The 23,612-nt window shown below is 40.3% G+C and overlaps 1 protein-coding gene across 5 annotated transcripts in view; it reads right to left on the bottom strand.

Annotated features, from left to right (window-relative positions):
• Positions 1 to 23,612, bottom strand: part of TNFAIP8 (TNF alpha induced protein 8) — a 63,777-nt gene that overhangs the window by 32,325 nt on the left and 7,840 nt on the right. The window contains exon 1 of one of the 5 annotated variants that reach the window (XM_071581356.1): positions 69 to 139. The exons of 3 other annotated variants lie outside the window; for them this stretch is intronic. Coding sequence is in view for 1 of the 2 variants with exons in the window: in XM_071581359.1 (XP_071437460.1) it covers position 69 (1 nt within the window). In the remaining variant the exon portion in view is untranslated. Of the gene's footprint in view, positions 1 to 68; positions 140 to 23,612 lie in introns of those variants that run through there. One more of the 5 variants, XM_071581359.1, reaches the window with a different exon arrangement.

The following is a 23,612-nucleotide window of genomic DNA, read 5'->3' as shown; positions in this document are numbered from 1 at the left end:
GCTCATGCATTCAGATGGCTATACAGCTGTTTCATTCAAATTGGATTTTTATAATCAAACAGGCTTACTTGATCTCAGCACAGTTGGCTGCGTGTGGAGAAGAGCAGCAAGTCTAGTCGAAGAACGGAAAAGCGGAGGTGAAATGTAGCATTATGAGGCCAGGCTATAAATATATTAGGCTCAAATCTAATGCAATGCCTTGCCAAATCAGATCACTCCAACATCTACACAACACAGCTTACTTTTCATGTCAGGAAAAAGCCAGCAGGAACTCACCTGACAGTAAACAGTGAACATGTTTGGGCAACATCATACTAAAGCCATCATGTTTCCCCATTTCCTCAGAGTTTAGTTTCACAATTCTCTGTGGTTTTTATTCCACAGTTTATACTGTAAATGCAAAATGACCTTCAAGCTTGTGACCAGTTCTTGATAGGTCTTCAACAGTTGCTGCACAAATAATCTAATTTCTTTTCAAAATTCCTATGGAATTTAAACACAGCAGACTCCATATGCAAGTACCTGGAAATCTGTAAGCAAGTATATCACTCTATCAAACAAAGTGAATTGGGGTGAAGAAGAGAAAACTTCTTTGTAGAAATCACAGCCATGACAAAAAAAAAAAACAAAAAAACAAGGACAGTCTTGACCCTAATGACTGCAAGGAAAAAAACATAAATTCCAGTTTGTCATAGGGGGTTTCTGCTCTTCATTCCAATACTTATCAGAAACAGGTGAAATACAACCAATTCATAGGGAATGAACAGGCAAATAAAGAAAAGAAGAAATAACCTACTACACTAAAATATACAAGTATTTAACACTGATAAAGAATTCTATCAATATAAACACTGGAAGAAAAAAATGTCAAAGACATTTTAAAAATTACTACTCAAAACTGGAATTTTGTGATGATTGGCTGCTGACAAAGGGTGTTGTTTTATCTTAGTTGTGAACTTGATGAATTTTGTGATTTCTCTATCTTTTAAGAAGCATGCAAGTGCACTCAGCATGAAATGTTGCATGTTAAAATCCTAAGGTGTATCAAGTGTCAGTATCCCCTGCCCGAATCTGGGCCATACAGATTCTGCAGAGCTTTGACTGCTGATGCACACAGGAAGCTCCTGTGTGGTATCTACTGTTCATCTAATTTTTCCAGGTCCTTTAAAATATGCAATCCATGAACAATTTCTTTTGAAGGACATTACACATTAATGCGATCTCCTCCTTTTAAATCCAGCTTTAAAATTCTTCACAGAACTATACATGTACACAGGCCAAAGTGCACAACAAAAAACCAAAAACCACTCATAGTTAATCACATTTATGCAATAAAGACCTGAAAGAAAGTAATGTATTTGATGACCACAGAGATTTATGTGCATCTTACCTAATCTCCAACTCAAAGCTACTTACAGCTTTCCACCAATTGGTTTCTAAATGAAATCAAACCTGAACTGGCTTAGAAATGTTCGACATTGACTGAGATTTAAAATAATTTTTTTTATAATCTCGAAGCTATTTCTAACTTTAGTATATAAAGAAGCAGCCAAACTCCAAAAATTACATTTAGTCCAAATTAATGTATTAAGAATTTCCATGCATGAAAGGGCCTTGTTTCAGAGGTCCAGGATATTAATTTTTTGGGGACAACAGGCACTAACTTTCCACATGAAGGAGGATATCTCTTTATAGAGAGAAACTAGGTTGTCATGCATGTCAGCTTCATCTGCAGATGCTTACCCAAGTCCTTACTTCCCTACTGGTGGTTGTGAATCCCACATAAGTTGTCCAACTCCCTTCAAGGTATTGATGTTTGACCCAGAGCTGTGTGCTGAACTCCCTTTGTGAATAAGGCAGCAGCTTTATCCTTCCCATATTTCTTATGGCAAAACCCTCAGCTATAAAGCAACAGACTTTTCATTTGACATACTACTCGTTTCATAGGCTAAAAACAGTGAAACTCTAAAATTTGCTGCATAAGAAAGTTAATTATTCATAGATGGTTTACACTAAAACTCAAACTAGACATAAAAGTTATATTGACTAAAAAAGACAAAAAAACCCCTGTATCTTTTGCACCTCAGCAGAACTACCAACCAGCAACAAATAAAAAGTATCTCTTTCTGCAGTGAACCAGATACTAGCTATCGATCAAAGTGTCTGATACGCCTTAGGGGAGGGAAAAAAAAAGGTTACCCATAGTCCAGGTAGTGACAAAACTCATCAACAGTCAGCATCTGTGAAGGCGCTTTTGTTTAATTATATTTGTGATACCCAACAGTCCATCAAAATTAACTCTATATTTCTATTTTTATATACATTTTAATGATAACAAAGTTTTGGGGACCAGTTTCATTACAAAAATTAAGTCACTTATTTTAAGGCCAAAGGTTTATTTTGAATATATTCACCACCCTATCACAAGTATGTGCCATCATTCTGGTCTGCATAAACCCTGAGTTAGTGTAAAACAAGACAGCAATATTAAACAGCTGCCTATCTGGTATGTAGTTCAGAAATGGTCCTAAGACATGCACACTTCATCCACAAACCATAGTGCTTTCCAAATTCAGCTCTTCTGTATTCCTAATTGTTTATGTTAGCATTAACCAATACCTTTAAGAAATATTGTCCACTCACATTATGGCTAAGCATGACTGAAGTACACAAACAGCTGGAACATACTGCTGCATTCTTGGTCTCTTTATAATCTCTGAATATCAAAATTAGTTGACAGAAAGAGGACTATGAATATGAATATGGAGTATGTCTGGAATTATCTGTAGTGATTAATAAGCAGCCTTCACATCTCCTTCAGTTGAGTGCTCACTCATGTTCACCACTATCTTCTCCCCCAGAAGAAACAGCAGATGACTCATGGCTGTGGCTTTGAAAGGCTCTTTTGCAAAAGACATCAATGCCTGATCAAGGTGCCCTGTGAAACACTATTCCTGACCAAAGAAAAATGCTAAGGAATCCAAATCAATCCTGACAGGAAGATATGGGATACAATTTTCCTTGACTAACACTGTGCTTAAAACTTACAAGAACAATTCAAGGGCTGAGAAACACACATATTTATGTGGCTAAGACAGTCTAACTGACAAGGGGAAGCATTTTGGAAGGGAAACTCCCAGGATTCCTGATGGTTTTGAGATGAGGCAGAAATACTCAGTAAAAACTCGTACCTCAGACTGAGCAGGGAAGATGGCCTCCAGCTGCCATGCCAGAAATCAGCAGGCTCAGAAACATAAAAGCCACTGCTCTTTAAAGTAAAAAAAAGTAAGGCTTAGGAATTCTTATTTCAAGTTGTATTAGTTTGGAACTTTTGTCCTGGGCCTCTCACTAGCAGCCCAGATGTTTAACCAAACTGAGTTATCTTGTAAGATAAACCCTCAAAAGTCAGTGACTTCCTTACACTGGACAAAGATGTCATACTTCTGTTTACGTTTACATCATGGTTATTGACTGTCAACACTAAAGCATGATAGCTGTTCATTCAGTGGGCAAATGCTAGACATCCCTCTATACTGCACGGAGCTGCTGTGCAGAGGGAATGGAAATGTTGTACCTTAACTATCCATGTGTGCCACCAACCTGAAGAGAATTGTTTCCATGTCATCTGTATCTGGATGGGTATTTCTGCACAAAAAACCCTCTTGTCTAGCCTTGCAACATTCAGAAAGAATTTAAAATCCTCAGACTGACAGCAATCCCAGCTTTCTTCAGGGACTGCTGACGCCTTCATGATTTTATGTAGAATATGGCACCTGATGACATGACACACTCCACTATAGTTAGGCAGGATATCATAAACCTAAGAATTGATGTTCATGATGATACTACTGCAATGAAATGGAAAATGAACAGTCTGTGTCCAAATGCAAAACAGAGAAGAAAAACACACCACTTCTGGCAGGCACCCAGAGATGTGATGGTGAGATACAGTCTTAGGCCAAGACAGGAAGAGACTTTATCTGCAACAGCACTGCTTCCTCTTCTGAATATATGGATGAGTACAGGTGGTCGTACTGTTAAGTAACAGAGGCAGAGTTTGCAGTTCTAGAGAAGGTTAAATTCTGGTTTAGCTTCCTAAGAAGACATTGCAGAAAATGAACAGGACCACCTCAGTGGCAGAGCTCTAGCCTCACAGTTCTGACTCCAGCACCTCTTGTAGGGAAAATTCAAAGCAAGGTATCTTCTGGAAGCATAACAGAGTCAGCTTACTTCTTTGAGAAAATGAAATTTCTTTTAACCTTTTAAGTCCAGTGAATATAAACTATATCAATACCTTATATCAGAATATTTGAATGTAAAACAGTTTCAATTTGTTGTGCTAACCTGTGAAGAAGCTTGGCAATACAAAACTTATCACAAGCACCAGGACACTGGAAAAAAAGTGCCAGGGACAGGTTCCTCTGCAGTTTTTTTCTCTGCCTTTGAACCTCAGAACACATCAGGCTCTTCATTAAGCAGAGCCTTACTGTTTCTTACAGTACTAGACACCTCCCAGTTCATGCACTGCTGCAAACCTGAAGGTCTGGATGGGTGACTGAAAAGTTAAGGCTACCAGTGAAGCATATGCATTAGCAACTTTTGCTGCTATGAACTTACACTTTTCTAAAAACACAGTGAAAAGTTTTTCTCATTCTCACTTGTGAACAGAAAGTGCAGATCCACCAGACTAAATCAAGGTTTGTCCCAGGTCTCTGCCTTTAACAGTAGCCAAAAGCAGAAGAGCACAATATATCTAAAGAGGTACCACCACCAGCCATCACCTTGACCACTGGCACTTCAGGATCCATCAGAGGCAGAGATGGCAGGGCTGGTATACAGTTATATGCAACACAAAAGAATTTGAGAAAGCATAGGAGTTAATAAATAAACACAAATATAAAAAGGAACAATTAGGAACATATTTAAAAGTTCATAAATCTGTAATTTAGGAAACACATTTCTTAACTCATTAGGTTAAAGCTCTTAGCTCATATAATGCACAGAGAGCTGTGGACAACATCATATTGATCACTAAGAATGGCAACATTTACTTAAAGGATTTACATGGAAAGTATTTACATATTGAAACATCTGTGCAACTTTTCATGTTTTAAAGTTAAAAAGCATTATCTATTATTTGCTGGATCCAGTCCCAGTCCCAAACAATCTGCATGTGTTAAATATTACAGTACTAGACCGAATGTATTCTACGTATGTAGGGACTATCACTTAATAATTTGTTTTAATTTACAGCAATTAAGGGTCCTAAAAACAGGAGTTATATGTTTATACTGTAAAAGTAAATCTGAAATTAGAACAAAGGTTATATTAATTTACAAGGCATTCAAAATACCTACTTTTGTTCATTTATGCCAATGAGAAAAAAATCCCTAAACAATCTGTTCTCCAGCTTCTTCTTGAGGAAGCTGTAAAATACCTTGAACAACAAAATCATAGATCTATGCCTACCAAACCTCCATCACTCTGGATCAGCAGATAATTAAATACAACTGTAATAAGGGAGCAAGTTACAGCATTTTTGCTTCTTTGTATTGTCAGTTTTGTTCAAGTATCTCCGTCACAACTAATGCAATTTTAACTGATCTTCTGTATTGTGGATTTTAGAGAACCAGAGAAGAACTGCAGCAAACAAATCAGGATTCAGTCTAACCAGCTGAACATATAATATACTTTTAACTTACTCATATATATATTTCAAATGACACTGCAGATCAGAATTAAAGACTATAATTTTTCCTCCCTTAGCTAATATTTTCAATACTATGAACAAACTCAGTCCTTCATTCACATGCACTGACTTGCTATTTGCTGTATAAAAAACATTAAACAACTGCTAAGGAAGCTTTGTTTTAAAACTCTGTATATTTTCTAGTATAAAAAAAAAATTGTCATGCATATGTATGGCAGCTACACATTTGTTTACTAAGATCTTCTCACAGCTTAGAGTTTTTCTAAACCACAATATTTACATGTGGATTGCAGATGGCACATTGGCCTTTCTCATATACATCCAGCAATGTGACCCTGCCACTGCTGATGCTGACAGGTTGATATTCATAAGAACTAACTACACAATTAAATTACGAGACACAGCTAAAAAAAGGTTAAGATTCATTTAAAAAGCCCTCAGTGTCTGGCATCTTTGCTTTCTACATATCCATAGTAGTTAGGCATTCCTGGGTCACTCCTGCATTTCAAAGTAAATCTCTTGCTTTACTGCGACAAGTGGCACTAATTAATGCCAAACACTAGCGTGGAACAATATACACATTTTGGATCATAAACCTTGCTGAAAGGCAGTTTTCTCAGGTGTACAAGTTAAGACTTGAGAAACAAAGCCAATCTGTATCAAGCACTGAATGTTCAAAAAACCCCAAATGTTTTAAAACTGGTTTGGAGAGGATCATTCTTCCTCAAAATATTTTGGAAACCAAACATTCTACAAAATTTCCTTAAAAATTCTCATACACAGATGATTATTATATTGATTTAAGGTTGAATGAATTACATTTGTAATTTAGGAAAACTTCAAAATAGCAAACAACAAAGGGGAATGGAAAAAAGGAAAAAAGTGACCCAACCAGCTACTACTGCCTCTTGGTTTACAGCATCATTCCAGGTTATGGAATGCTTTTTAAAGAGAGGTTAAAGACACTGAAAGATTATTCAGAAATTGTTATCTCAAAAGTAGGTCATGTGAAGACAACCTATTGTCTTTTCCAAATCAGATTTACTATCTGGAAAGCCACTAGTGAACAGCAGATGACTATTACTGCCTAGTTAGTCAGTGGAGTTGCTAAAGGAGAAATGGTAACAGGGAGTATTGAAGAGTACATATCAGACTAAAAGAAGCCTTCTTCTACAGCTTAGGTAAACATAAATTTTGCAACCTAAACTTCATGAAACTTGTCTCAAAATGATGTGAGCGTTTGTGTGATGGCTGCCACAAAGCTGAGAGGCCTCCTTAATACAGAAAGACAAAACACACAGGAAAAAGGCAATAAATCTGAGCAGGGCTGCTTTCGGTGAAATGCAATACAGACCACTATACCTAAGTGCAAAGTCAGACTAAGACACTTCTATGAACACAGATTTTTAAGCACTGCCTCTAAATGAAGTGGTTGCACAACTCCCAACCCCCAGTTCCACTCACCCTGTCTTCTCCTTTCACCCATCCTGAGAGCAATCTGTGGTAGCAAAAGCATCTATTTAGCTGTGCAACACATCAGGATTAAAGAATTAATTCACAGAAAAAGACTGCGCAGGGAAAAATAAAAAAGGCTCTCATGGTCTCATGGTTGAGGTCCTCAGTCTGACGAACATCAATGTTTTTGCTTACACAAGGAAGGAACTAATACAAGTATTGAAGCAGCATTGCATGACATTTTTGGCAGCCAAAGATTTGTGTGAAATTAGTGCTTACACACTTGAATTCTTCAGCAAAGAGAAGGCATCATCAACTGGAAAAAAAGGAAAAGGTACTATGTCACAAGATCATGACAAACCAATCAATTTATTACTGCTCCAAAAAAGATACTACAACAATGGTGAGAAACACAAGATACTCATCTGCATACAAAGGATGACACAGACACTTGGTACATGACAACATTAAAGCACAACTTCAGCTCTTCTGCAGAGATTCACAAAAGTTAAAAACTCTGTGGGATAAAGGTGTCTTGTTTCTCATCCTGTACCCAGTCATGCAAGCATTGTATTCCTTTAACGCATTAGAGACCACATAGGCCAAAAAATTGTTCCAGTCATCTCTTTTCTCCTCTGACATTCAAAAGTTATGAGTTCACAGTATTTCACAGAATCACAGACTATTCTGAGTTGGAAGGGACCCACAAGGATCATCGAGTCCAGCTCTTATGTCAGTGGCTTATTTCATTCAGTTATGCAGCCTTTGACTGCAGCTACCACTCCAATGCTGTATTTGTCCTCATCGCTTGATCACACAGGGACTGCTGCATTTGAAGTCATCATCATGGCTAGGCTTCGCAAACGAAGATTTGAGAAGGGCACTACCCACGCTTGCTGCAAGCAAGCTGGTGGCTAAAAAGGCCTATACGGGATAGGCAGGTCCGGTCACAAAAGGAACAGTGGAATGTGTCTCTAGGTGATATTGGCGAGGAACGGTTCTTTCTGCATTGTCTTTTCTCCTCAAGACTGACTCTGTGTGCATTCTCAAAAGAAGCAGCAGTGTCATGAATGGTGTGTCTCCATGAATCCCGATTGGAGGCCAGAGTGGATCACTGATGGCAGTCAATATGGCCAAGGCTGAGGTGTTTCAGGGAGTCCTTGTATCTCTTCTTCGGGGCTCCTCTCTTGCGGCAGTCGGTGGTGAGTTCACCATAGAGCACAATCTTCGGAAGGCCGTGATCCTCCATCCTGGAGATGTGCCCTGCCCAGCGCAGCTGCGTTCTCATCAGCATGGCCTCAATACTGCTGACCCCTGCCTGTTCAAGAACAGACACATTGGTCACATAATCAGACCACTGGATGTTTAGGATTGAATGGAGGCAGCGCTGATGGAAGCGTTCGAGAAGCCGCAGGTGGTGGCAGTAGATGACCCATGATTCACACCCATACAAAGAGTAGACAGTACAATGGCTCTGTAGACACTGATCTTTGTACTTTTCTTCAGGTGTTTATTGGACCAGACTCTTCTATGGAGTTTTCTGAAGGCTCTGTATGTCTTTGCTAGCCTGTTGTCTATCTCTTTGTCAATGTTACCGTCTGAGGAAATGATACTTCCCAGATAGGTGAACTGCTGGACTGACTTAAGCTCTGAATTGCCTATGGTGATGTGAGGATGATGGAAGACTTCTTGAGGTGCAGGTTGGTAGAGAACTTCTGTCTTCTTCAAGCTGACTTCCAGCCCAAAAAGCTCAGCAGCCTCTGCAAAGCAGGATGTTAAGCGCTGCAGAGCTGCTTCTGTGTGAGCAACGAGGGCGGCATCATCAGCAAAAAGCAGCTCACGGACAAGTTGATTCAGGGTCTTGGTGTGGGCCTTCAGTCGCCTTAGGTTGAATAGGCTTCCATTGGTACGATATCGGATGTAGATGCCGTTTTCTTCATTGAGGTCGCATTTGAAGTAACAGTCACAGAACACACTTTTTGAAAAATTCTGCTGCTGTATGCCCTGCTTCTCAGTTCAAATTTCCATTACATTCAGTCAGACATTAAGCACACTTGATAAGCAAGGGACACAACCTGCCATTAAGAGCTTTTCCTAGGTGCACTGCATTTGTTTCTGTCTACTAACCCTGAGCCCAGCCTCATTCTGACCATCTCAAGTCCCAAATTCAGGCCTGCCATAACAAAGTCCCTAGCTTGGATATCATTACATTATACCTGCCTGTCAACATTGGTGACTGATCCCATTTATTTCATCAACTCCCTCTTTCACTTTGCAGCATGCAGTTCTCATGATGGAGGTGGGCAAGAAGACAATACCACAACAGCCTGGGAGATGCACTAGCATGATATTCACCCCATAGGCTTCCTTCAAATTTTGATTCCCAAAATCTCGATGCCTATTTATGCTTGAAATGCTGTATTTTTTCATATAAACAAAGATCCCTGAACTTCTCTCCTGCTGATAGAGTATTTATCTTATTAACCTGGGCCTTCTTTATCCTCAAGCCAATTCCAGATGAGTAGCTACCTCAGCAATGTATGCTGAGAACAAACACTGTTAAACCTTTATTTGAAACAAGGATAACTTCACATGCCCACAGATTTTCCACCATTCTGAGAACTAGCTCAAATGGATATATCTTGACAATGTTTTCTAAGGAATTGATCTGTACTCTTTCTCACATGCAAAAAGTGAAGGAAAGAAACATGCTTCATCTCTTTTTGCTTCAGTTACCATGTCACAGACTCAAATATGCACCAGGACATCACCAGGCCCGCTCAGGACCTCACAGCCCCATGTGCCCTTGAACTCCAAAAGCAACTGCTAGACCACCACACCCACTGCTCAGAGCAGCTGTTGCAGCTACACATAAAGAAAAAGGTCTTGCCACATTTGCTAGTAACATGCATAAGAATTTGATAGTAATGCAACCACATGAGCCTGCATGTTGATGATTAGTCTTAGAATCATAGAATCATTCAAGTTGTAAAAGAGCATTGAGTCCTCCTTGCTGCACCAGAAATGCTGCCACAACAACAGGTAACACCGAGGTGTATCTATGTCTGTGGCAGCATGAAAATGCTTAGCGGAGGAGTCCACCCATGTCCCTCCAGTAAAAACAGGAGAGAAAAATCATGAGCAGTGATCCAGTAATACCTAAAGATGTTATTCATGACAGATGTGTATGTATGTATGGAAACAATAGCAAGTACTTACCTTGACTGTTCAGGAGAGCAGAATTCAAACCACAGGAATCATAAAGCCAAGTGTAGTAGTCAAGGGGAGGGAAACACACAGTCTGCAGCAGCAGGCAAAAGAGTTTGACATATTGACTCTTTCAATAAGCATGCTCATTACAAAAGACCTCAGCCTATAAAAATATCCCAGGTCTGAACTGCTGGTCACAGAAAGAATTATTTCAGCTCACAAGATGATATGAAAAGAAGAGAGAACAGACCAGCCAAAAAAAGACAAGTGAAATTGTAAACATCAGAAGCATCCAACACTGGAGCAATACTCCACCTACCTTTGTAAACAGTGAAAGTGCCTCTGCAGAATTAAAATTAGGTTTGACCACAGTGTGAGATGCAGTTGATTGTTATAAGGGGCATCTGGAGCCTGTAATTTAGAAGGCAGGCTTCTTCCAGCTACCTCTTCCTAAAATACAGCCCAACCACCAGTCTAATGAAGTCAGTATGAGTGTATATATGACCAGCACAAGAGCAATAAACCTTTCTTATAAACCTTATTAAAAAAAATAGGGAGTGTCGTAATTATTAACAGGGAAAATTCTAGCAAGTGTCACTGATTTCAAGCTAGCAGTAAAAATATTAGGAAAAATTAATATGCATCCCAACGTGATAAGTGATAAAAGACAAGAAAATATTTTCTATGGGTAAAAGTGAATAGCATTCAATATTAACTGAAGAAAAGCACTGAAGTTTGTGTCCAGAAACATGGTATTATTTTTTAAGATTGCACACCCAGTAGAATGAAAAAATTATCCATAATTGTTTGATTCTTAAATTTCTTTACACCTATTTTCTGTCTAAAAAAAGGAATCAACATTTAATAAAGCGTAGACACTTCTCTACTTCTGCCATGCTAAAAATTATTTTAACAGGCTTTTAGTCTTTTTCCTAAAAGAAACTTGAGAAGTGACGGGTTTTTTCGCAGTTCCTACTTTTGAAGAACAATAGAAGAGAAGAGTCTGAGTGAAAGTGGCTGATGAGTGCAGTGTGAGAGCTGGTTTCAGTCTGTGACTGGAAAAACTTATGCTGGTTTTAACATGCATCGTCTGAAACAGTCTGTTAACAATTCCAGATTCCTGGCTCAAGCTCTCCAGTATGGAAAGCAATATCAGTCACCAAGGCATTGGTCTCTACAACAAATATATTCATATTTTGCAAGAGGGCAAAGAGCTGCACTTCCTGGAATGTGCTGTGACTAGTCATCTTTACCACCAGGTAATATTAGCAACGCTCAGTGCACTTGAAAAAAAAACAACTTTATCCATAGGACAATTTCCTTATTATATGGCTATTGATGAGGTACGCTTCCTTACAGCTCTCTGGTGCTAGATGTTGAAGTTAACTAAAGGAAGTCCTTTAATTGCTATTCCGAGTTACTGTTAGAATTTCATTCTAGGCTACACAAATAATTTTTCAGTAGGGTTACAAATTTCCATAACTTTCCCTCTGCAAAATAGGTTCCCAATCTACATATGCTACCCAAGCCAGTGTGTACGGACTGCACGTACTTGCTTCCCATGGCTGACAAACAAAACAGGGGTTCTCACAAGACAGGAGAGATGCATTTCCCTCACACATAAAGAGAATTCTAAGAGAAAAAACACCCCAAAATCAGTAATACTTACAAAAATAAACAGAAACAATTTCTGAATGTAAACAAAATAAAGCTCAATTCCTTTGAAAGTTGTAGTACCTTGAGCAAAACCATTTCTTTCATCTAAATGATCTCAACAGATAACATATTTCTACTTAAAGCATCTAGAAGTCTGATGTAGATTTATTTTTTTTCACATATACTTAAAAATTTACATGACACCAGGAGGCTCTGGAAGTTTCATAGTTAAATGTTCAATTAATTAATTGAACCTCAATGCAACCTCAATTTTCTTTTGCATTAGCTACAAATATTTCTTTTGGGAAATGAGACTCTATTTCAGTTTCATGTCATTCTAAACAGAGGAAAATCACAAATAAAATAATCCTTGAAATTTCTTACTTGGATGTAATCAAGGCCATTAAGGCTGTCACCTAGCACAGTTGCATGACTGCTTTCGCTGTTCTCACCTTACTTGTCTTTCCTAGAAGATAAGGACATGCATTGTTTTTCAAAACATTAGGCAAACTTTCCCTGAAAATAATATAGACTGGCAGAATTTAAAGCAGAGTAACTTGTGACTTCATTACAGGGCCCTTCCTTCTTTCTTTCTGGAATCACATACTGCCCATCTGTAAATATTCCAGCTGCACGGAATGATGACAGAGGTGGGAACTGTAAATATGGTCAAGTGCATGTAAGAGAATTTAAAAGAAAAACAGGGGAAATCAGACATAAGGTGGGAGGATGCACTTGCAGCCCAGAAAGGCAACTTCATCCTGGGCTGTATCAAAAGCAGCATGGCCAGCAGGTCCAGGGAGGCAATCCTCCCCCTTACTCCACTCCTAATGAGATCCCACCTGGCATACTGCATCCAGGTCTGGGGTCCCCAGCACAAGGAGGACATGGACCTGCTGGAGTAAGTCTAGAGGAGGATGTTGCAAACCAGGACCTAGGGAGACTGCACACCAATATGATGTTCAAGCAAATCCCAAGTTTATTCAAAAACACAGGTAATATATGACCTCAAGTGACCTCGCCCTAGGTGCGGTGGTCTGACTCCAATTGGCTGAGGCTGGAAACATGTCCTTTTAAGGTGAAAATGAAACTTGTAAGGTGGTCCTCCAGACCCACCTGAATCAGGGCTGTAACATCTCCCCCTTTTGTTTCAAAGAACAAAGCAAAAATGCAAACAACATAATACACATAACTCCTTAGCTAACTTATCCAATGGGGAAATTGTCACCATTAGGATACTATCCAGATTCATGCATATTGCAACTTGAACAGAAAGGCTGAAAATTTTGAAAATTGAGAAATAACATTTTGAAAATCTAAAATTTTGCTAATTCAAGATTTAATAGGGTATTTTGCAGGTTACACATCCCTACCTCCCCCTCTCTTTTCAAAACAGACCTTTGGAGGAGGTACAGTAACCTTTGTAAACTAACACAAACTAATACATGACTAAGACATGTATTTTGGAATTTGCAAACTTACAACTAGTGCAAAACAAGAAACTTTTCTTTCATGCATGAAATTGTGGTCCTTCCTGTGCAGTCGTCACCGCACAGACCACTGTAAACAAACTACGAATTTTATTAAATTTTGTGCAAAGTGTTCAAGAGTGCAGAGTGACTTAACTTAGCAAAGAAGCAAGTTCAGTCCAGCTGAACTAAATCTCCTTATGTTCAAGATCCATTCTCAGAACTTCTGTGTGGCCATCACAGAGGTTTGAGAATGTAGCTTTGATTTTTAGTCCTTATACACTCTTGGTAAAGCAGTAAACAAGTTTGAATTCACAGAGAAAATTCACAAAGGCTAAACATAACTACTTACATTCTGCAGAAAATGTTCAGCAGCTGAGGGGACAGGTGTTTTTGCCTTTACAGCCTGCTGGGCAACTTGGTAGTGCAGTAAGCTCAAAACTGCACTTTAACTGAAAATTAACAGAATTTCAAAATACAGGCTAAACAACATGCTCTTGAACTGGACTGTTCCTGTTTGATTGGACAGTTAATGAGTAGTCTTGCAAATAAGAACAATCAAACAAATCATAATAACAACCAGGATCAATACTCCTTGAATTAACGCTGCTTCTTGCCAGCTTATTAGGCTCAGGGAATGAACCCATTTCTTTAAAGGAGAAATGTTAACTGTTAGCTTGTCAGAATTATTTTTCACTGCTTGTGCATCTTTGGAGTGTTTGCTTAATTCTGTGGAACATATCCCTTTAAACTCATCACATTGGTAACCATAAATCATCAACAAGAATCTTAGGGCTTCTCTGTTTTGTAATACTGCTTGTTCTATCTTATCAGCATCTGTTGAGAGATCATTAAGCATTTTGGCAATGATGTTTAGTTGTTCCTGCACCCAGTAGTTAAGCATTTGCACTAAACGTAATGCTCTGTCTACACCAACTGGGGAAAGAACTGCTGCTAGCAAATTTCCTGTATCACTCCAATGTTCTATGGTGTTTTCCTCAGCTTGAGGACTAGACCACTTAACATGCTCTTGTATTGATTGTGTAAATTTGGTCAGCTGGCCTAAGTAACAAGGTCCACTTTTTACCTGGGCAGGTATTCCTGGCCATGCTCTATTACTACAAATTAAGAAATATTCAGGAGGCAATGCTCTTCTCTGGTTACCTTTTGTATGAACCAATCTTGTTTTTGTGTAGCTTGTATTTTGTGAACCAACAACATTCTAACACCAACTGCTATTGGTGTAACTCTTATTATGAGGAGTGACGTCTGTGCTTCCCACAGGAAAATATTGCTGTGACCAGTGTTTGTTTGACCATTCAGATACACTAGAATGCACAGGGTGAAATTCAACACATGACTCATTTCCAGGGAGAGCTCCTGCTAGCTTTAGCTCTTGCGGATCTCTCTCTAAGGAAGTATTCAATTGCCATATGATATCTGCTATGGTTTCTCCAGTACTACGATAGGACACTTGCTTCCTCAATACCAAAAGGAATGAAATCTTTGATGTTATGATAAGGTATTCCTATAAGGCACACTTTGTTTGGTTCTCCTGCTTTAACCATGTTATCTGAGCAGAAATTTTCTAGATTTGCCTGTTGAGAAAGCATTATCCATACATTTTGATTAGTAACAGCAACAAGACAAGTTACAAATGCAAGAGATACACTTAGATACTCTTTGGACTTAACTACCCTTTGAATTATGGTGGCTAGATGCTTTTCATCTGGCTTGACCATAGCTGTGAAAGCTTCTGAAATGGTCTTTTGAGTTACCAGAGGCTTCCCTGTTCTAGGAAGGTTAGAAAAAACAGCTAAAGCAGCATTTTTGGATCTTTCAAATCCCTTTTTTACTACATCATGATTCCCAGCTCCCCCCAGCATGTCCCAAACAGAGGCTTCTTTTTCTTTCGGTGCCGTGCCTTTAAATGGCTGTGATGTTGCTCTCCATTCTGGGATACAGCTGGTGGGTGTGGCTGTCGGTGATGAAGGCTGCAGGTACCAGGTTGCTGGCGAAAGGACAGTCCCTGCTAGCGCGGGGGGTTCCCGTGCCGGTGTTGGCAGCTGCGGGCAGCGCACGGCTATCGGGGAGAGGGTCCCCGCTGGTGCTGCAGAGCTTGTGTCCCGCGCAACCAGCGCTGTGGGAACTCGCTCCCGGGACGCTCGTGCTGTGGAGGGCACATAGTGAAGGGAACGCCAAGGGGGAGCTCCGCTGGCTCCGCTCCACTGGGGAGGAGTCTCTCCCCTCTCCATGATGCAGTTGATCCACACTGAAGGTGGTGGGGGTGGCGTGGGAACTGATCCGCCCCAGGGGCGGGCGAATTCGGAGTCGACCCTGGCCCCTGCAGGCTGAGGCGGACCCGCGCCTGGCGCATGTGCTGTGATTGGCAGGCAGTAGGGAGGGGGGTTGGGCGGTCCTGGCGCCTCGTGGTAAGGGCGCGCAATTTCTTTGTTTGATTTCGCGGGCTTTGGGATCACGTGGTCTCTTTGTTTTCCTGGCCACGCGGTTTCGAGCCCCGCTGAAATGTCTCCAGCGGCAGTTTCCAGTCGCAACGGAGCAACTCCGGCGTACCCACAGGGCGGTGGGGAGCGCGGCGGAGGCATCCCAGCCCCGAGGTACCCCAGGGCATTGGCGGCGGTGGAGCCGGCGCCAAAGGTGGATGGACAGGGAGAGAGAAACTCCACGGCGTTTGTCCCCCCCTCCACATGTCTCTCTCGGCTGAGGGCATCCCCCATCACACCTTCTCGGAGTTAGGATTTAAATAAAAGTCACTCACAGTTTGGCATGGCTGGATGTTTTCTGCGACGTGTCTCGTGGGGTTCCAAGGTTGCTGCTGAGGTCCGGCCGCTTCTACAGCGGCAGCTGGTGATCTCATTTGCTGTGCCTAGGCTGTTTCTTGGTAGTTGTAAGGCAGTGCAAAGACGACTTCTTGGCTTTTTGCGGTGACGGACGGTGTGGAAAAGCTTTGATTCCAAGGTTGCTGTGATTCTGTCAGGTTTTCTGGAGTGGGAGCGGGCGGTGCTGCGTGTGGGTACCGCAGCGGGGGTCCGATGGACGGCACGGGCGGAGAGGGGTACCGCGGCGGCGTTTCCGTGAGCGGCGGTGCTCACGGCGGTGCAGAAGAGTGTTCAGGGGAAGAACTGCCCTGCAGAAGCAGACTTTTTTCCTTTCTCTCCGGTAGCTTGAGGTTTTTATGGGCTCGTTCTACCTCTAACAGCATTTTCCTTATAGCTGCATATGATGGAATGAGCTGTAAAAATTCTTCGGGTGCAGTTTGCGCTAAATTCCACAAATCTGCCCCAATGTTATCACACAATTCTATGGAAAACGTGGAATTGGCATCGGTTAAGTGCCCTCGACTGAAGCACCATTCCAAAAATTCCTGTAATGCTTGTCTTTCAATGTTTGTTTTTGTAATACGAGCTAGTTTTTCAAATTTATCAAGCAATAAGTTCGTTTTAGTTGAGTTGGAATTTCCCATGTTTAACTCACCGGTTCAAAGGTCGTGGTTCCTTCAGTACACATTCTTCCAGCAGCTCTCAAGGCCACTACAAAAAACTCCCAAGTTTACGGGAGACAGAAGCTCTTGGAGGCTTCTCCACAAAGCACCCAAAAAACTGGGGCTCAGCAGCTCTCGGAGGCCACTTCTTAAGGTTCTAGGCAGGTCTGCAGGTGGCTTCCATGTTCTGAGACACGTTGGGGTCCACCAATTGTTGCAAACCAGGACCTAGGGAGACTGCACACACCAATGTGATATTCAAGCAAATCCCAAGTTTATTCAAAAAACAAGGTAATATATGACCTCAAGTGACCCCGCCCCAGGTGCGGAAACATGTCCCTTTAAGGTGAAAACGAAACTTGTAAGGTGGTCCTCCAGACCCACCTGAATCAGGGCTGCAACAGGAGGCCATAAAGATGAGCCAAGGACTGGAGCACCTCTCCTATGCAGACAGGTTGAGAGCTGAGGTTGAACTTCTTCCACCCTTTCAATACTTAGAGGGGGCTTAAAACAAAGATCACGAAAGACTTTCTGCTAGAGCCAGTAGCGACCAGACACAGTAAAATGGTTTTAACTGAAAGAGGATATTTTATATTAGATATAAGGAAGAAATACTTTACTGTAAGGATCAGGCCCTGGAATAGGTTTTCCAGAGAAGCTGCAGATGGTCCAACTCCATAACAGTTCAAAGCCAGGCTGGATGGGGCTGTGAGCAACTCCATCTGTCCCTGTTGATGATGCAGGGCAGGGTTAGACCTAGGTTATCTCTGAAGGGGCCTTCTAACCCAGACTATTCTGTGATTCCCAAAAAATGGGAGCGCACAGTTAGGGAAATAAATACAATGCTAGCAGGCTGGAATTCTCTCTTATACTCGACATTTCCAAAGTAATACAAGGATAAAGTTTGCTTAAACAAATATTTCAATAGCTATGAATGAAAATGCAGGTCTGATTATCTTGAGCAGTTTCTGAGTCACTGAAAGAACAATAGAAATCTAACTTGCAGTACCAAGCACTGTAAACCTTTAATCATAGTAGTTTCTGTATGTTATTAGTGCAGAGGAGAATACTGTTTGGACATACTACACTCATTTGCACATGTAATTACATGCAGCTGTTACAGAGAAACTGAGAGAAAACTGTCTGGATTTGACACTCTAAAAAAATAAAAATCACAATAAGAGATACGAATCAAAGGCAGAAAAACAACTTTTAAAGCACATTGCATTTAATGAATCAAATCAATAATAATAATTACAATCAGATGTCTGCAAAACATTCCTGTGTATAATAAAGTTTATCTTTATTTGAATTATCTCCTAAACTGTGTATAAAAATTGATGTGTGATACGTAAGAAAACAACCTCAAGTTATACTAACGGTCAAATATCACCAGTTAATCTCCTCATCTAAATTACAGTGAAGCACAATAGAAAGCAAGTGCTTCGATCTGACAGTGTAGAAGGAAGTTTTATCCAAATAGAAAAATCTGAACTCTTCCACTCATGTAAAGCAAAAGGAGCTTAAAACTTCAAAAGAACACTTTCCTCCAACAGACTCTTCTCGGCTCAGTTTTTTGACTTGTTCAGAACAGACAACATTTCAGCATCTGGAATATATTTACTCTGGATCACACCAGCACTAATTCACTTACACACCTCTACTGTCAATAAAAGATTTTGTCTACTCAAAGAAGAACCTGTTTTCCTTTAGTGATAATTGTTTCTTACTGGGACACCTTGGGCTGAGTTTATCTTACACTACTCAAATATCTCCAGGAGTTATGGGGAGAAGAGCATGGGAAAGAGTAATTTAGTACAAGTCCTGTATAAAAGGATCACACAAACAAGAGGAACAGCAAAATTTGCTAGTCAGACTAAACAGTGATATATATGTACATGTTCACTGCCAGAGGTGCATACGAAGAAGAGATGGGTATTAATCAGTTTACTTCCTTCAGAGCACTGAAAAAAAGAGAGCAATAAGGAGGCAGGCAAGTTATTGCCTGAAGTCTTTCCACAGTTTTGGAATTTCATCTTACTTCACTAGCTTATGTCAGAAGAACTTCATTATTTTATCTTCCCATCTTCTCTCAGCTACTAAGCTGGACTGCAAAAATATCATTGCTCTAATATTTTGCCTAAACTACATGGATTTGTGAACTACCTCAGGATTCCAACTTCAAGTAACAGAATTACTCTGTTAATGTCTGTTTATAGATAAAAACTAAATTATGCATAAAGACCACAACTCGAAATAACTTTACAGGTGGAAGAAAAGAGGTTCTGGCTTTGAAGCACTTGACTGACTTTTACTCTCTGAAAGAAATCTTGCATTGAAAGTTTCAAGATCTAGATACAAAATAGGAGTTAGTTTTGCTATAAGCTGCCAACATACTGAGTATTATGGAAAAACTGCTACACAATACATGTGTTTGTACAGGCAGTTCTTTCCTATTTCAAACCCTACTGTATTCAGCCAAAATTTTCAGACACAGGAGCATAACTCTGCGGGGAAATCATCTACTGCTGTGCTCTGCTATAACCTTTGAGAGTCCCAGAAGTTGGTAGTATGAGGAGCCCATAGTGCACAGATATAGCTCACTGTCCTCCCGTATCACCCACCATATGATAACCTTTCACATGGGCACATTAAACAGTACATCTCCTAAAACTGTCATCAGACAGAATTGATGCTCCAGCTCTCAAATTCACCATACACAGGTACAACTGTTGTACATCAGGCTATAAGAGCTGGTTACTCTACCACCAGGCTATTTGGACACATATAGTAATGGATGTACCAGCCAGACAAACACCATCATTTTTTTGTGAGTTATTTGTCCCTCAGATAGATCCATTTAGGTGATCTGGTCTTCAGCTGCTCATGAAGGACTGTGATGTCACACCAAGCTGATTGGTACTGTTGACTTGAACAAGTTTTCGAAGAAGTGCCGAGGCCACTTACAGAGAACAGAGCAGAAAATGTGCTTTTTAACCCAAAGTCTAGCAGAATTTAACAGTTCTTTGTATGTTTTACTTTGGAGAAAGTTACAGTTTTCCTAGTACTTTCGTTCAATAAAAGGGGTTAAGAGTGGGATGAGGGCTGTTCAGACCATGAGATTTCCCCAGCTCTGACTATAAAGGGCTTCTGCAAGCAGGACTCATCGCTTTCTGTAAGCAACACTTGCTCCAGAGGCCGAAAATCATAATTACAATATGATCTTCTTTAAGGTGTAAACAAGCTTAAAGCATGTTATTTTCAGGGTTACACTGGAGCAACACTAAGCACTTGAACAAATTGCCTCCAAATTAGTTGGGCACAGTAGCGTTTCCCTTGAGGGAACTTCAGTTGAATTTGCCTGAACAGAAGAAATTAAGCAATGATCACTGCTTTTCATGATATCATGGGACACAACTGACACACTGTTTATTTCCCTCAGTTGTCCATCTGAGGGAAGGATGTTTCCCAAGGTTCTAAGATTTGTACATGGTCACCCACCTCAACATAGGAGACACAAACACTCCTGTCTGATACTGCAGCACTACCAAAGGCGACGGTTTCTCCAGGCAGATAACCACAAGTTCATGACACAAGCAAGGGCTCTGCAAGGCACTTTGTGTAATGTGCCTGCCCCGCTGCAGGCCACCCCCAAAAGATACAGGCTGCCCACACCAGTTGAGGCATATCAGGTGCTCCTGCTCCACATCTCCCTGTGGTCTCAGGCACCATGCCAGCTATTGACCTTCACAAAGAGCTGTGCCCCAGTTATGAGCTTCATTTAATGCTACATATGGGTCTGCCAGCTTTTCTTGATAAAAGGGCATGCACTAAGGCCAACAAGCCTTCAATGCATTTTTACTGTAGTATTTTCAGCTTTTATCCACCCAAAAAAGAATTAATACCCACAAAAGCTTCAGTTCACTGTTTCTACCACTTTTGCACAGTAAACCCTTAGTTAACAGCCCAGAAGAAAATCTGCGTGATCAGACAGTTTCAGACTGTCATCCTGGGTATCTAAACCACAAAGAGGCTTTGAAAAAGAACTCTCTTCTGCCTGACACTTTCAAATGTTTTATTAGCTGTAGCTTACTTTATTATGGTGTTATCCAGTTCTTCACACTAAGAAAAAGTAAAACCTTAAATGTACATTGGGTTTTTTCTCTTCAGTCTTTCATTTTTCATCTCAAGAAGTTCATTGAAGCTTCTCAAGGTTCTCCTTATCCTTATTCCAGCATTTGATTAAGTTCTGAATATACTTCTCCTAGCTAATTATTTAATTATTGCTTTGCCTATCTGTTAATTGCCACTCTTCTCAATCAATGTATTTGCTGCTGTCAAGACACAGAACACCAACTTTCAGATTTGTGCTGTAGCTACTAACTTCTTAAACAAAGTGGGTTTAAGACAAATAAAGGTGAAATGGATCGCAACTGCATTTTAGCTGTGAACTCCTGGACTGTTTTTTCCACATACATAACATTGTTAAATATATATAAATATATATTGTTTCACATAACTAACATTATTAAATGCTGCAGATTGCTAATTCTTGCATACTGCAGCATTGGCTGCTAGAGGTCTGCTTTCCTACAAGTTTAAAATTCAATTTCAAAGCCCCCTGTAACAAAACATTCTCCTTCCCCAAACTCAGTCATGTACATAAAACCTCTTGTGCTTGAGCAGAAAATAGGGTTGTTTTTGTGACATGGTTTCCTGTGTACCGAACAGCAGTGCATACTCTGGTTTAAGGCCCTTGCAGGTTTTAGAGGTCTCAAATAGTGACTCCCCACCAGGTGGACCCACTATGAAAATGTTTACAATACATCCTGTTCTCCAATTACTGAAATAAAATACCTGATTTGAGAGGTAGAACTGGGTACTTCTTATAAAGCAAGACATTTACACAAATATGGGGTTTACACATGCAGTATTTCTCCCTATCTATTCCCTAGTTCTCCTCCTGGTATTAATAACAAAATTCACATTTCAACTGACCTTAAACTATCCACCTGCATATTCAAAACCACTTCTACAGCAAATACTGCTGGCAAACCTGCACAAAAGTGATCAGTCACAATCAGCATACTTTCTGCATCACTGAACAGTGTGGTGTTTTGCAGACCAATGTAACACAAGTTCATAGTTTGGATTACACAGATTTTTCTACAATTCAAATGTTAATCACATTTCCACTATTATTCAAAGTTACATGCAACTTCTAACGAATTTTCAAAAGTTCCAAGCAGAAACAGATTTGAATATTTCTTTAAAGTGAGAGTAATCTAAAACACTGAAGTACTAGAACAAACATTTTAATGGAGAAGCAATTAAGTGGATATGCCTGGAAATAATCCACTGAATTCACACAAAGTAGTGGATAAGACCATTATATGAAATTCATGGCAATACAAAAGTGTAACACAAACCATTTCTAGAATGAGATCTTCAAATAACAAACAATTCCACTTCTCAACATGCTGTCAAGTGCTGGAGGGAAAAAAAGGTCTGGCAGCTAAACTAAAACAAAACAAAAAAAAAACCTAACCAAAAAACCCCAAAAAAACCCCAAACAAACAACAAAACCAAAAATAAAATCAAGATTCTCATTGCACTGCTTACCCTGCTTATAGTAACAGATTTGTACTATTTCATTATTTATTCAGAAAGCAGGCTCATGCATTCTGCCATTTATGCACAATAACTTTAAATACTACTCAATGATACAAGCAAATAAAACTGTAGTCAAACAGTTAGCTTTCCCTCAGTATGTTTAAATTATTCTAAAACTGCTGGAAATGACAGGAAGATAGAATCATAGGATGCTAATGAGCATTAAACATCACAGTCCTAACATCCCCTGCCAAGGGCAGGGGCATCTCCCACTAGATGAGGTTGCTCAAGGCCTTACCCAACCTGGCCTTGAAAACTGCCAGGGTTGGGGCATCCACAACCTCCCCAGATAACCTGTTCTAGTGCCTCACTAGTCTCACAGCAGAGAACTCCTTCCTAATATCTAAATTAAATTTCCCCTCTCTCAACTTGTACCCTTTACTCCTTGCCATATCAGTACTATTTCCTAACAAAGAGTCCCTCTCCAGCTCCCCTGTAGGTCCCTTCAGATACTGGAAGATTGCTATGAGCTCTCCACACAATCTTCTCTTTTCCAGGATGAACAGCCCCAATTTTCTCAGCCTGTCTTCATAGGGAAGGTGGTCCAGTGCCCTTATCAACCTCATGGTCCTCCTCTGCATGTTATTCAACAGTTCCATATTTTTCTTATGTTGGAGGCACCCAAAGGGGATGTAGTACTCCAGGCTGGGTCACACAAGAGCAGAGCAGAGGGGGAAAATCATCTCCCTTGACCTGCTGGCCAATGCCCCTTTTGATGCAGCCCAGGACACTGTTGGCTTTGTGGGCTGTGAGTGCACTCTAATGTGTCATATTGAGTTTTCCATCAACCATCATCACCCCCCAGTTTTTCACCACAGGGCTGCTCTCAACAGATGTTCAGAAAAACTTTGCTACACTCATTCTCAATCCATTTGTGACTTCCACAGAAGACATCCCTACACATTAACCTCATGTCTTTTATACAGTGGTGCTTTTT

The sequence above is a fragment of the Pithys albifrons genome, chromosome Z, assembly GCF_047495875.1.
Source record: "Pithys albifrons albifrons isolate INPA30051 chromosome Z, PitAlb_v1, whole genome shotgun sequence".
Lineage (NCBI taxonomy): Eukaryota > Metazoa > Chordata > Aves > Passeriformes > Thamnophilidae > Pithys > Pithys albifrons.
The sequence above is the reverse complement of the archived record's forward strand: the minus strand, read 5'-3'. Positions and strand labels throughout refer to the sequence as shown.